This window comes from Telopea speciosissima, chromosome 7 (assembly GCF_018873765.1).
Source record: "Telopea speciosissima isolate NSW1024214 ecotype Mountain lineage chromosome 7, Tspe_v1, whole genome shotgun sequence".
NCBI lineage: Eukaryota > Viridiplantae > Streptophyta > Magnoliopsida > Proteales > Proteaceae > Telopea > Telopea speciosissima.
The window spans coordinates 31,802,475-31,816,928 of record NC_057922.1 but is presented as its reverse complement, the minus strand read 5'-3'; the positions used below and the strand labels follow the sequence as shown (position 1 = coordinate 31,816,928).

Sequence of the window (14,454 nt, the reverse complement as noted above, 5' to 3'; positions counted from 1 at the left end):
ATTTCTCTATGTGTTTTATGGACCCTTTGATCTTTTGGCTAGTAGTTGAGACCAATTTGTTTGTGGCAAGGCAAGGCATGAAAGTGGAAGTGAATGGAAAAAAGAAAAAGAAAAAAAAACAAAGAATAGAAAAGAAAGTGGAATTCCATGGGACTAGACAGGGCACTGTGCCTCATGAAGCAGGGTGACTTGATCGAAATTCCTTGGAAGGAAACTCAAAAAAAAAAAAACTCTTGCATCAATGTCTCAATGTCTTATGGATATATGCAAAAAGCGAAGCTACCAAGTATTTGGGTGTCTGGTGTATGCTCCACCATGTCATTCAGAGAACAGTAGTGGAGTAGAAATCGAGTTTGTGGTTGAGAAAAAAACTTTTGCCTTAATGCCTGAAAAAAAAAGAAGTATGGTCAACATTACTCAATGCCTAAGTCTTTGGTTCCATCGATCTTGTGGGGGGTTTACTTGAAGGTGAGTAGTGTTCAGAAAATATGAGGAGATCCCTTGAACTTGATGCATGCTTGTTACTTGAATTGATGTGGGGTAATAAAATTCAAGTGTGGGGGAACCTTGGGCTCCTTGATCTTTAATTGAGCACTTTTTTGGATTATGTGCACTGTCCTACTTATGCCATGATTAAAATTTACATCATTCATTTACAATTGAATTTTGCGTGTATATTCACTGCAAACACTCACGAGACACAACTCGTCCACTAAGGGTAACCTAGGGGTTTAAAGGCTTGTTGCACATGCTAAGTGCAACCGTGATTCCTACGAAAGTGAGTTAGGATTTTCTACATTCTATGTTAGTTTTTGTTTTTGCTTTACTTGAGGACAAGTAACGTTCAAGTGTGGGGGAATCTGATGAGCACATTTATGTGTGAAATCTTAGGGCATAAATCATATATTTTACCACATTGGACAGAGTTACTCGGTGTTTTCTTGTGCTTTTCAGGTTTTAGGTGAATTCTTGAGAAAATGGAAGAGATGATGCTAAAGAAATGTTTTTAAGTTGTTTAAAGGTGTTAATGGCTTGAATGTGTAGCCCATCGAGTCAGCTTCGTAACGGTTCAAACGGCACTTGATTCCGATTTGAAACGAAGAAGTTACGGCCGTTTCCGTAACGAAGCGTGAAAATGGTCTATAGGGGTTTATTTGCAATTATTGACAGTCGGCCGGAGATAAAGTCAAGCGAAAGTTCGGATTCTAGGGGCCTTAACGCAATAACCAGAAGTTATATTTCCTGTACCCGCAAGATTCCATGTGGAGGGCTCTGGACAGTCCAACTTCAACTTGAGATATCTTGGGCTCCCGAACTGCAAATTGGACGAAATTTGGGTCTATTTTGGGTGATTTTTCGTAAGGAACACAGTGGTGAGGCCTATATAAGCACCCCATGCTCCACGTTTTCTGAAGGACAGAATGGGTATTTTATTTATTCTTGAAGGAATCCTAGTCATCACCCTTACTCTCTCTCTCCTCCAACTTCTCAAGGGCACTTCTGGAATTCTACTTGGGATAGACTTATTTTGAAAGACATTCTCACCTATGGAAAGTTGAAAAATCAAAGATGCTTTGATTTTATTGCTTGGAGAAGATATCTACAAAGAAAAGGAAGCACTTGTTAGAATTGGAAGTTTACTTTTCTAGAAATAGAAGGTCTATGTAAATAATCTTCTCTTCTTCTTCTTTCTATTTTTTTCTTTTTTCTTAGGATTCAAGGCATTGTAAAAGAGGAAGGAGAAGAGAATATTCTCTTTTCTTAGGGAATATTTCTCCTATACTTCCCTCTTCTCTCTTCTCTTCTCTTCCCCCTATAAATACCCCTTGCCCTTTGGGTTGTAAGAAGTTAGTAGTTTTAGTTCAGTTTTTAGTTAGTTTCTAGTTCAATTTTAATTCAGTTTTTTAGTGTAATTTTTATTTCATTCACTTAGTGAAATTTTCTCTTCTTTTCCTATTTTTGGCTTAAGTTCTTAGTTTTGATTTCAAGTTCTTAGTTTTGATTTCATAAGTCTAGTTTAATGGTTGTAATAGTTTTAGTTTAAAGCTTCCTAGTCTAAGTTCCTATGTTGATGACAAGACATGGAGATTTAGAAGAGGAAGCCATGGTGAGTTTATTCAAGTATTCAAGCACATCAAGGTATCTCATTCTCTAAACCCTTAATCTCATTCTCCCTTTCCTCTATCTCTCTCTATCTTCTTCTTCTTCTCCCTCTATTTCTTTTATTTTTTTTTTATATGGTTGTGGTATGTGGATGCACTTTTATTCCCTTATTTCTTTTTATGTGATTATGAAGTGTGGCTGCGTTTTTATTATTCCTTTCAATTCGCTTTAGTTTGATAAGTTAGATGTTCATGCGTATAGGTTAGATGCTCATGCGTTAGGACGCCAATTTAATCCCTTAATTTTGTTAGATGCTTATGAGTTAGGATGCATTAATTTTCATTAGTTTAATTAGTTTAATTTAACATTTTAATTTGGTCCACTTTGCATTACTTTTAAGTTAATTAAATAGAGTGGCGTATATCTCCTCGTGTTCGACCCGTAGCTACGATTGACCCGTACGCTTGCGGTATTATTTTAACTCAAACAATAGACTACCTCCTGCGCCTGACTGGCTTTTCCCTTGGGTCCCTCCCAATGAAATACCTGGGCTTCCCCGTCATCCCCGCTCGTCTCTCTAATCACCACTGTACCCCCATGCTTGACAATATCCGCAAGCGTCTCCAGCTCTGGAAAGGCAAACTCCTCTCATATGCTGGTAGGCTTGAATGCATTAAATCGGTTCTCCAATCTTCTTACATTTTTTGGTGCGGAATTTTTTCCCTTCCAAAAGCTACCATCAAAGCCATGGAAAACCTCTTCTGCGCTTTCCTTTGGAAAGGGAAGGAAACCTCCAAATTCCTCCATCCTTTAAGCTGAAAGTCCATTTGCCTCCCCAGATCAGAGGGAGACCTGGGCATCCGTCGTATCCGCGACTCCAACAATGCGGGTATTCTGAAGCTTATTTGGAAAATCTCCTCTAAGCATGACTCCATTTGGGTTCATTGGGTTTACTCCTACTTGCTTAAAATTGACTCCATTTGGACCGTCTCCTTCCCCTCGGATTCCTCCTGGGTCTAGCGCAAGATTCTCCTCCTTCGTCCCCTTACGCTTAGAGCCACTTCCTCTTCTATCTCCTTCTGGCTTGACCCCTGGCATCCCCTTGGGATCCTCTATCATTTCTTTGGGGCCAGATCAGTTTATTCCTCTGGCATTCCAAAACTCGCCCCCCTTTCCTCCATTATCTCTCAAGGTTCTTGGTCCCCCCCGCCTCTCCCAAATTTGGCCTTCCCTCCCCCCAACCCACGCGGATAAGGTTATTTGGCTTCCCTCTTCTAACGGCCTTTTTAGCTTCAAATCAGCCTGGAATTTTGTTAGACCTCCTGCCCCTACCGTCCTTTGGCACAAACTCGTTTGGTTCAAAGGTCACATCCCTCGCCATAGTTTCATTACCTGGAGAACCCTCAGTCTCTACCTTCCCACCAAGCCTTCCTCCTTCACCATAGAATTACTGTCCCCCCTTCTTGTATCTTCTGTTGGAACGGTTTCGAAGACATAAACCACCTCTTCTTTGCTTGCCCCTTTTCATCTACCATTTGGAAAAAAGCCCTTTCGTTTATTTGGCCTCGCTGCAGGATACCCCTCCCCTTTGCTAGAGAGTGGCTCTGGCTGGTCATGACTTTCCCTGGATGTTCTATCTGTGACACTGTTGGTAAGCTAGTGTTTGGTGCCGCCCTTTACCACATTTGGATGGAGAGGAACCTTAGGAGATGGACCTCCAACTCTCAGTCTTTTGATATGATTTGGAAAGCCATCTTCTTTGATGTCTCCTCGAAGCTCAGTTTTCTCCCCCATAGGTCCATTATTGACTCCCCAAGGAATAGGCATATTGTTACTTCCTGGGGCTTAGATGTATCTATTTTATGGCCCCATTCCCCCCTTAACTAGGTCTGGGGTTTGTTTTGGTCCCCCCCCCCCTTTTTCTTCCTTTCTTATTGTTTATTCCCCCTCCCCCCCTTTTTTCCCCCCGCCCCCCTCGGGCTTTGGTAATACAATTTTTATTTACCCAAAAAAAAAAAAAAAAAAGAGCTGAAGGGAGACCATCTAAACAAGAACAAAGGACATAATCAAACCCAAACAACCAATCACCTATATGTAAAATTGACCTTCTTCCCATTAGGATTATAAGGAGGAATGGGAGGGATCATCCAGTTCTTGCTATGATTCTTAGAAGCTAAGGAAAGACTCTCCTGATCCAAAAAGGCATAAGTAGATTCAAATACTCCCCTACCATTGACGTCAAAAGCCCTATCATGCGCATTAGGGGGAGTGGTCACCACTTCCCCATTTCGGATTATCAATTGGAACATCCTGTACCAACTCGGATTGATTCCCCATAGAACACGTATTAGAGATACCTTCATCCATAGGGACCACAAGGGAAGCAGAGGTAGTGTTTCCAACAACCTTGCCTCCTCTAAAAGCCAACGAATTGCCACCTGCACCTTGTTTTTTTCCCTTTATTACCCTTTCTTTTCTTTCCCTTAGAAGAAATCTGATCAATGACACCACAATGCCACCTTCTTCAATTAGAGGGCCTTCCTCCATAATGGGATCCACCCTTAAGTCAACAAACAGCTTAATCCTCTCAGGATCGTTCACTTGAAACACATCCTTAGGCCCAGGCCTACCAGTAGGAGTGGGGTCGAGCATAGTTGAAATAATATGACTGTTGGGAGCTTCCATTTCATTCAACTTATTCACTTGAAACACATCCTTAGGACCAAGCCCACCAGTAGGAGTGGGTTCCAGCATAGTTGAAATAATATTACCGTTGGGAGCTTCCATTTTATTCAACTCAGATTCAAAGTTGAGGGCATCAGACCGGTTCCTATTGGAGGCCAGGTTGAGAGTAACAGAAGGAGCATGTTCAGGCCTGGGAGCAACAGAAGGCAGAGAGGCCTGGAATGAGGGGGGTGCAGATCTGCAGGATCAGCAGCAGGAGAGGTAACACTGAAGTGGGAAACCTCAAGAAAAGTGCTCAAAGCAGAGGGCTGAGGGACCTTGGGCGACGAGGAAGGGTCACTCCCCAGGTTTGATTCTTGCACTCCTACCTGCACCGTTGAAGGAAGGATCCCGTCGGCATGGTTTCTTTCAGACACATCAGAAGCAGACCTCGAGCTTAAACCATTTCTTCGTTCTATAGTTGGCCAGCGAACTTGGTTAGAAGGTTGGGGAGTAGCCTTGGTACAAGAGACCGCAGTGTGCCCGAAAACCTTGCACAAATTGCAAACAGGAGGTTTCCAATTATAACGGACCTCTTGCGAGAAAGAAATACCTGCGTTGTCTTCAACTACGATTGTCTCCGGAAGATCATCTCCTGCATAAATTTTAATACTCAAATGGGCAAAGGCTAGGTGGTCCTGAAGTTTAGTTCTCCTATCCGAGCACAAAGGCCTCCCAATCACCGAGCCCATGGTGCTCAACCCAGTTTCACCCCGCAAATGAAAGGGAAGACCTGGCAGAGATATCCAAATAGGTGTTAGGATCGACACACGACGGACAGAAGCGCAACCAAGAGGAAGAAACACAAGCAAACAAAAAACAACACACAAGATTTACGTGGTTTAGCAAAAACCTGCCTACATCCACGGAGAGATCCTTTGTTCTTCACTAAGAGAAAAAATACAGTACAATCATGGTTTAAGCTTAATCCCAAAACCCAAAGCCAAATCCCTTGTGCACCCTCTCTCAGTAAACCCTATAACAATCCACTCTCTCACACCTCACATCTTGCATGTCCCTTGCTTGTCCCTATATCTCTCTTCCCATTTTAAACCCCCTCAAAATATATAGAGATACAAAGCTTGGCGTGCAAGCATCCTTTCCTTGCATCCCACTCAACCCAGCTTGACCATCAAGCTAACCATGAGAGTCCCAATGCAATAAATGCAAGCCAAAACCCAACAACTCATATGAGTCTCCATGCAATCAATGCGAGTCAAAACCCAACAATGGGGAGGGATTATACATCGATCTGCTTCAACTGAAGGTTTTTCTCCCATTGCTGAAGGATAATAGGTTTCCTAGCCACAAACCAAAGACCTTGTTCCAGCACCCTGGCCATGTCTGAATCATCATAGAATTTGAAAATGAATATCCCATTTTCAAGAACAAAAGAATCTACAGCTCCTTTGGTCTTCCAAAGTGTCTTAGGCGTATCTTTCACCAAATGAAATGGAGGTCTTTTCCCAATGAAATGACCCACGAGAGTGCATCGCCATTTACGGACTTCATCTTCCAACTCTGAAGAGTTCAGTTTAGCAATTTAATCTCCCCTTCACGAGCTGGAGGAGCAAAGTACAGAGAGTGCCCCTCACTCCCATCAGTTGGAGTTTCGAACAAGGAGCTCCAGGTAGCATTCACTGGAGGAGGGGGTGAACCAGAAGGAGAAGAACTCAAGGAAGGCTTATCCAACTCACTAGAAGGCATACTATAGCTTAACTATCTGTCAGTCGACTTCTGGCTATTTTGTTCCTAGAACTAGCTGACAAGTATTTTGGGTCCCCATGACCAAATCCTTGAGATTGGGTCAGCAAAAAAATTTAGGTTCTGACTCACGAAAAAGAGGATGCATGACATATTTTAAGTTTCAATTTTGACTCAACAGCAAACTTGCTGAAGTATCCTAAGCTGCTGCTGTTACGAGATCTGCTCAGAAATTCTCTTACTTCTAGAGTTTTAGCTTCAAACCAACTTACTAGTCATTCTCTCCGGTAAACAGTTACTTACATACGTCTTTATATCGGTTAAAATGTATAATTACTCAAGTTCTTTCCTTGTTCCTACATATTCTATATATATTTGGAACCTAAAAGTTGGTATTCCATCATCAGCTACTTTGCATTTTCTCTAAACAACGAACATATCAACACTGAAATGTTGGATTACTCCAAGCGAAGTAAGAAAATAGATTACTGTCAAGACTGCTTGCCTACTTCTTTCTGCTAGTAGGCATGATTAGAATGTTGGGGATACCTAATTCTCTCTCTCTCTTCCTTTGTCTGTGACTCTGTTTCGATAAGTCAAAGAACTTATCAAGTAGCAGAGGAAACCCCCTGAAAGGCCTACTATACCATATAAGGACAACAACAGCTGTACAAAGGCCACCAAAGCTGAGTGCCAAGCAAAAATAGACCTCCACTCAGAACGTACAATGGGCCCTTGACCCTCTAAATTGTTAACCGAAAGGAAGAAAGTTCTGATGCAGGTAGAGTATAGGATGCTTGTGGGAAATAGTCCCCGATTGGTGAGGCTCTAAAGACAGACCAAAAATTCTATACTGGAATTAGGTTTGACCTGTGGATTCAGACCTGGAAAATAGGTCTGGGTTAGCTAGTAATGACTATAAGGCCCTGTTTGTTTAGAGGGGTTTATGAGGTGGGAGAGTTGTGGGATTACTGATGGAGGTCCCATGTGTTTGGAAAAGTAAAGAGTTGATGGATTACTGTAGCATTCCTTGGGAAAGTTGCAAAATCCCATGTATTTCTTGGAACTTTGTAAAGCCGAGGGGTGGGAAAATTATGGGATTTGCAATGGCATGTCAGCAGATAATGGTAATGATTATGTTCCCTCCATTATCTCAGCATTCCCACCCCCTTGCAAACAAACAGCTTGGGATGGGATTGTTGCAATGCCATGTCAGCATTTTACCACAACTTTCCCACCCCTTGCAAACTATTCTGCTAAACAAACGGGGCCTAACAGAAAACAAGGCTCCTTAGAAAAGATAAAACTGAATCGAAAGAAGAGAGAAAGGGAAATTTGTTCACTATGAACAGTTACAAATCTTGACCATCAAACCATGGGATGTATAGATTTATTTTCTATCATCCAAAATTATAACCATGATCCATTCACTGGAAATAATCAGATTACAACAATATATATAGACCACAACTTCGACTTCGCCCTATTCTAATAAAAAGCTGGTTTTAGACTCTAGGACTCAAATTTGACTCAACTATGACCCTTTTAAGAGTTAAGACTAATTAGATAAAGACTAAATAAACCTAACTCAAATAACAACTATAACCCCTTTGATGTGAGAAAGAGGATCCAGCTGAATTAAATTTCTTCAAAACTCTCTTTTCCCAACTACAAAGTACAAATTGATTAGACTGCCCATCTGGGCTTCTTATAGTTAGGTCATCATGTTAAAAAAAAGCCACAATTATAACACCCTTTTAATTTAAGAAACAATACAATACAACCAACCCATACCACATCATTATGGTTCCTCATTATTAAAAACCAGATCTAACTTGGCCTTCGTAGATATCAATGCACATAAGTCCTTTTCAGGGATGCTCCTGCTTCAGTTTCCTTAGCTCCAACTCCAATAGTGGCACTGTGATTTAAGAGTCACTTTCTTGAATGCACCATATAAGTGTAGCAAGATCAACTGTCATAATCTCTGGCTTCTTGAATACAAAGCATGTGTATCCAGCTAGCCATGGACCTGAGGACAGCTCTCTCAGCATGACCTAACACTTGCCTGTCTCTTTTAGTATTATATCCATCCATACCTAGAAAGTGAACGAACATTAAGAAGACATGTGATTGGAGTGCATTGAACCTGTAAGCTTTACGCGTTTGCTTGCCCCATTTGATAATTTTAAATTTACTGTCTTGCGATTGAAGTTCTTCCTTTGTCATAGTGGTCATATTCATGTGGTTTTTGATATCTATCATTCCTGGAAAGGGGAGTCCAAAGGTTTCAGTTTTGCCACTTATATAACGGGTAGCATTTTTATGATCCATTAGGGGTGGATAAGTTGGATACCATAATGCTTCATTATTTCATTTCACAAGAAGATATTCATGTTGTGGTTCCCTTGCAGGTTTTGGGCACATATGGTGATGTTTTATGTCTTTACATTTTGGACATGCTACACTCTCTATAAAGAATACCAGATAGTAGCTTTTATGAGGTTACATTTTCTTGCATCCGAACAACGTCGTCCAGATCAGTTTACTGTGAGTCAATTTCAGAATTTGAGACTTATTTTGCAATCTATCTCAAATTTCACACATGTCTTATTATTTCTGGATCAACAATCACCTTGGCATAAATCTGCTTCACACCATGATAAGGAAATTTTGAATTTCAAAATTTTTTTTTAATTGTTGGAATTACATTTTTCACTTCTTTGTAGTTTTATGTCTTATGGAATAATTAATGCATATCATACAACAATAATGACAAATATTACCCATTTGCTGATATAAGTTATCTCAAATTGCTGAATGTGTCCTGACAGAGGAAAACCTTCTTGACTGGATCCTGTTTTATTTGGTGCTTGAAGCGATATGTGCTTAATAAATCACCACTAATGGTCATTAACTTTTTTCTTAAATTAAAAAATTGCTATGGCTATTCTATTGAACAGAATCACAAACTAGGAGAAGATTGTGGTCCTTCTCTTGTTGATGCGGGAAAATTCCAAAGACTTGTGGGGAAGCTTATCTATCTTTCTATGACACGCCCAGATATCTCTTATGTAGTGGGAGTTGTGAGCCAATTCATGCATGCCCCCAAGAGTGGCCACTTGGATGTTGTGTATCGCATTCTCAGATATTTGAAGTCCTCTCCAGGGAAAGGACTGTTGTATGCAAGACACAGTCACTTGAGAGTGGAAGGTTTCACTGATGCTGATTGGGTTGGATCCATTACAGACAGGAGATCCACCTGAGGTTATTGTACCTTTGTGGGAGGTAACTTGGTCACAATCACCAAGGCCCTTGCAGTTAGATTTTTGGTTTAGTTAGAAGAGGAGAACAAGATGAGAGGAAGGAGAAGAGATGAGAGGAAGAAGGAGACAAGGAGAAACAATAGAGAGTATTTCGGTTGAATGTCTTGTGTGTAGGAGAGACTTCTCCACACTCTATATTACTTGAATAAAACTAATAACTTATTACATCCATCTCCCTAGGGAGGTAAAAGGTAAAAAGAGACAAATAAGATAAACTACATAATAAGGCAACTAGTCCACAGTCTAGTTCCCAAACTACCCCTGTTACATATCTACCAACAACTTTAACACTCCCCCTCAAGCTGGAGAATATATATCATGCATTCCCAGCTTGCTTAGGAGAGAACTAAACTGAGGAGAGGCAAGGGCCTTGGTGAGGATGTCTGCCAACTGATCACCAGTCTGCACAAAAGGAGTACAAATGCAGCCAGAGTCTATCTTCTCCTTGATGAAGTGTCTATCAACCTCAATATGCTTAGTTCGGTTATGCTGAACAGGGTTGTGGGCAATACTGATGGCAGCCTTGTTGTCACAATAGTCTCATAGGGCCTTCAGTGTCAAATCCTAGTTCCTGAACAAGTCTTTTCAACCATATGAGTTCACACACTCCATGAGCCATAGCTCTAAATTCTGCCTCTGCACTGGATCTGGCTACAACATGCTGTTTTTTGCTCCTCCATGTAACCAAATTACCTCCCACAAAGGTACAATAGCCGGTAGTAGATCTCCTGTCTGTAACAGAGCCGGCTCAATCTGCATCAGTGGTTGTGTCTTGCATACAACAGTCCTTTCCTTGGGGAAGACTTCAAATACCTAAGAATGCGATACATGGCATCCAAATAGCCACTCTTGGGAGCATGCATGAATTGGCTCACCACTCCCACTGTATAGGAGATATCTGGGCGTGTCATAGCAAGATAGATAAGCTTCCCAACCAGCCTTTGGTACTTTCCCGCATCAACAAGTGGAGGACCACAATCTTCTCCTAGTTTGTGCTTCTGCTCAATAGGAGAATTTGCTAGTTTGCAGCCCAACATCCCTGTCTCTGTCAATAAATCAAGAACAAACTTCCGTTGACATATGTTGATTCCTTTCTTGGTTCTTGATACTTCAATTCCTAAGAAGGACTTCAAGGGGCCCAGATCTTTGATTTCAAACTGTTGTGCCAAGTATCTTTTCAGTGTACCTATCTCAGTTATATCATCTCCTATGACCACAATATCATCAACATAAACAATAAGGGCTGTGATGGTACCATTGCCCCGCTTAGTAAAGAGAGTGTGATCAGCTTGGCTTTGAGAATATCCATTCTTCAAACCATGCCTTTGGTGACTGTTTGAGACCATATAGTGCCTTCTTGAGGAGGCACACTTTCCCATCAGCTGAAGGCATCTTGAAGCCTGATGGGGGTTGCATGTATACTTCCTCTTCCAAGTCACCATGGAGAAAGGCATTCTTCATATCTAATTGATATAATGGCCAATCTTTGTTGGCAGCCAGTGATAAAAGAACTCTTATATAGTTATGCTTAGCCACAGGAGCGAATGTCTCCTGATAGTCAATCCCATAGACTTGACTGTACCCCTTGGCAACCAACCTTGCCTTGTATCTCTCCACAGTACCATCAGATTTGTACTTGATTGTATAGACCCATCTGCATCCAACTGGGACACGTCCCTTAGGAAGATCCACCAACTGCCAAGTATCATTTTTCTCAAGAGCCATCATCTCCTCAGACATAGCTTGTCTCCACTTTGGGTCAAGCATAGCATCATTGACATTCTTGGGAATAGAAGCTGTAGAGAGAGCAGTAATAATGGCAATACTTGTAGGAGAAAGAGCATCATAGGAAACAAACTGGGCTATAGGATTAGTACAAGCTCTTTTCCCCTTTCTAACAGCAATAGGAAGGTCTAAATCACATGGAGGAGAAGGGATGTCACCTGACTGAGAAGTATGGACCTCAAGATGTGGATCTGGATCCAAAGAGGACTCTTGGTAGGTCTTCTTTCTTTCATTATGCAAGCCTTCACCTCTCTTGTAGGTAATGTGGTAATCCTTCTCCTTATCAGTACCACTATCAATAACTAAATCTGTATTCACATTCACATCCATAGCCCTGTGCTTTCCAATGTCAAGTGTAAAGGGAGAGATGGGTAGAGGATGAAGGAAATCAGTAACCTATTCACTTCCACAATTCTCCCCCTGAAGAGGATGCTGAGAAGGGGCAAAGAAAGGAACAGATTCAAGGACGGTGACATCCTTGGAAATAAGACACCGACGAGAAGAATGATGATAACACTTGTAACCCTTGGTAGTAGAAGAGTACCTAAGGAAGAGACATTTGAGGGCTTTGGGATCAAGTTTAGTACGTTCAGATTTGTTTACATGCACATAACAAACACACCCAAAGACTTTAGGAGGAAGAGAGAAAGCAGAAGCCTTGGGAGAGATGTCCAAGGGAGATTTGAAAGCAAGAAGTTTGGTAGGCATGCGATTGATGAGAAAGGAGGCAGTGAGGAGAGCAGCAGACCAAAAGGTCTTGGGGACATGCATGCCAAACAAGAGACTATGGGTGACTTTCAATAAATGGCGATTCTTCCTCTCAGCAACCCCATTTTGTTGGGGGGGGTGTCAACACACGCTAGCTGATGGAGAATGCCATTATCAGTAAAGAAGGTTTGGAGGCCACCAAACATGTATTCCCCCCTTTATTAGATCGAACAATTTTGATCCGAGTGTCAAATTGAGTAAGAATCATCTAAGAAAAGGTTTTAAATGCATCACAAACATCACTTTTATGCTTCATAAGAACAGTCCAAGTAGCACGAGAAAAATCATCAAAGAAGGACAAGAAGTAACGATAGCCAAATAAAGAAGTAGTAGGGGAAGGTCACCAAACATCAGTGTGCATAATATGAAAAGGAGCAGTAGTTCTATTACCATGATATGGATAAGAGGAACGACAATGTTTGGCAAACATACACGGTTCACATTGAAAAACGTGAGAAGAAGCAACAGAAGAAAATAAGTGAGGCAATTGTTTCCTCATTACAATAAAAGATGGATGGCCAAGTCGACGATGCCATAACATAACAGACTCCACAGAACTACTATCAGTACGGCCACACACATAAGACTGAGTTGTGGGCAAAAAAGGGTTAAAAAGATAAAGATCTTGCTCTTCACGTCTACTACCAATAATCCTCTTCGTCACCAAATCCTGAAAAAGACAGTGAGAAGGGAAAAATGTGATGCAACAATTCAAAGATTTTGTCAAGTGACTCACAGATAAAAGGTTAACTGTAAGGTTAGGAACATGAAGAACTGAAGTAAGAGAAATAGATGAGGTGACAGGAATACTACCCTTACCAGATATGGAGGATAGGGAGCCATCAGCTATCCTAATCTTATCCTTACCAGAGCAAATGGTATAGGAATCATAATTATGGGACGTACCAGTCATATGGTCAGTGGCACCAGAATCAATGACCCAAGACTGGGCTGCAGTAGAGGCTGAAGTAGAGACCTGTAAAGCTGAGGATGATGAGGAGCTGGCTACAGAAGGTGTAGAGGATGTGCTAAGCTGTGACATGACCCGGCGAACCACTGTTTCCATAAAGGTGGAGTCATCCTGTATAGCATCTGCCTCAGTCATCACAGAGTGAGCTCGAGCTCCCCCTCTACGACTACCACGACCACGTGTGCCAGGAGGACGGCCATGAAGAGACCAACACCTATCTTTGGTGTGTCCAGTTCTCCCACAATGATCACATTTAAACCGATCCTGACCAACTCCACTGGCACCAACTGTCTCCACTGTATTGGCTACCTCTCGGGTAGGCCCCGGGCCTCTACCACCTCTGCGGGTGTCTCTGGAAGAACTGAAGTTGAGGCTGACCTCTCAAGAGAGGATACCGAAGCTGGTTCCATAGCAACACGCCGAGTCTCCTTACTCTGTAAGTAACTACAGACCTCACTAAGAGATGGAAAGGGAGACCGGCCTAAGATCTGAAGCTTGATGGGCTCATAGTCAGGGTTCAGGCCACCAAGTAAAGTGAAGACACGCTCCTTTTCTAGAGTTTGATATACCTTAGCCTCATCCTCTGGGTCCTTCAAGTGGAGATCCCTGTAGTGGTCATATTCTTCCAAAAGGCCAAGAAAGGCATTGTAGTACTCAGAAATTGTCCTATCACCCTGCCTCATGGAGTTAATCTTTTGGTGAAGCTGATAGACCTTGGCAGAGTCACCCACTTTATCAAAAGTTTGTGAAACACTATCCCAGATTGCCTTGGCAGTCTCCTTTCTTATAAACCTTCGTCCAATCTCAGGAGTCATAGAGAAGATCAGCCATGTCATGACTGTAGAATTGTCGGCCTCCCATTGGTCATAGGTAGGTGAACCAGGCTTTGGAGCTGTAATAGTGCCTGTAATGTACCCCAGTTTCCGTTTGCTTTTCAGTGAAAGCCTCACAGAGTGTGACCAGTCCAAATAGTTGGTACCATCAAGCTTCACAAAGGAGATCTGTGTAGGTGTGCTCTCAGAAACAACTGGAGGAGCTGTGGGAGGGGGCTGTGAAGTAGCCGAACCAAGCTCA

The 14,454-nt window shown here is 41.9% G+C and overlaps 1 protein-coding gene across 1 annotated transcript in view; it reads left to right on the top strand.

Annotated features, from left to right (window-relative positions):
• The window catches only part of LOC122666801 (CSC1-like protein At4g02900), a 75,289-nt gene that overhangs the window by 12,303 nt on the left and 48,532 nt on the right, over positions 1 to 14,454 (top strand). Inside the window, exon 4 of the mRNA XM_043862873.1 lies at positions 8,946 to 9,081. Coding sequence (XP_043718808.1) covers positions 8,946 to 9,081 — 136 coding nt within the window. The remainder of the gene's footprint in view (positions 1 to 8,945; positions 9,082 to 14,454) is intronic.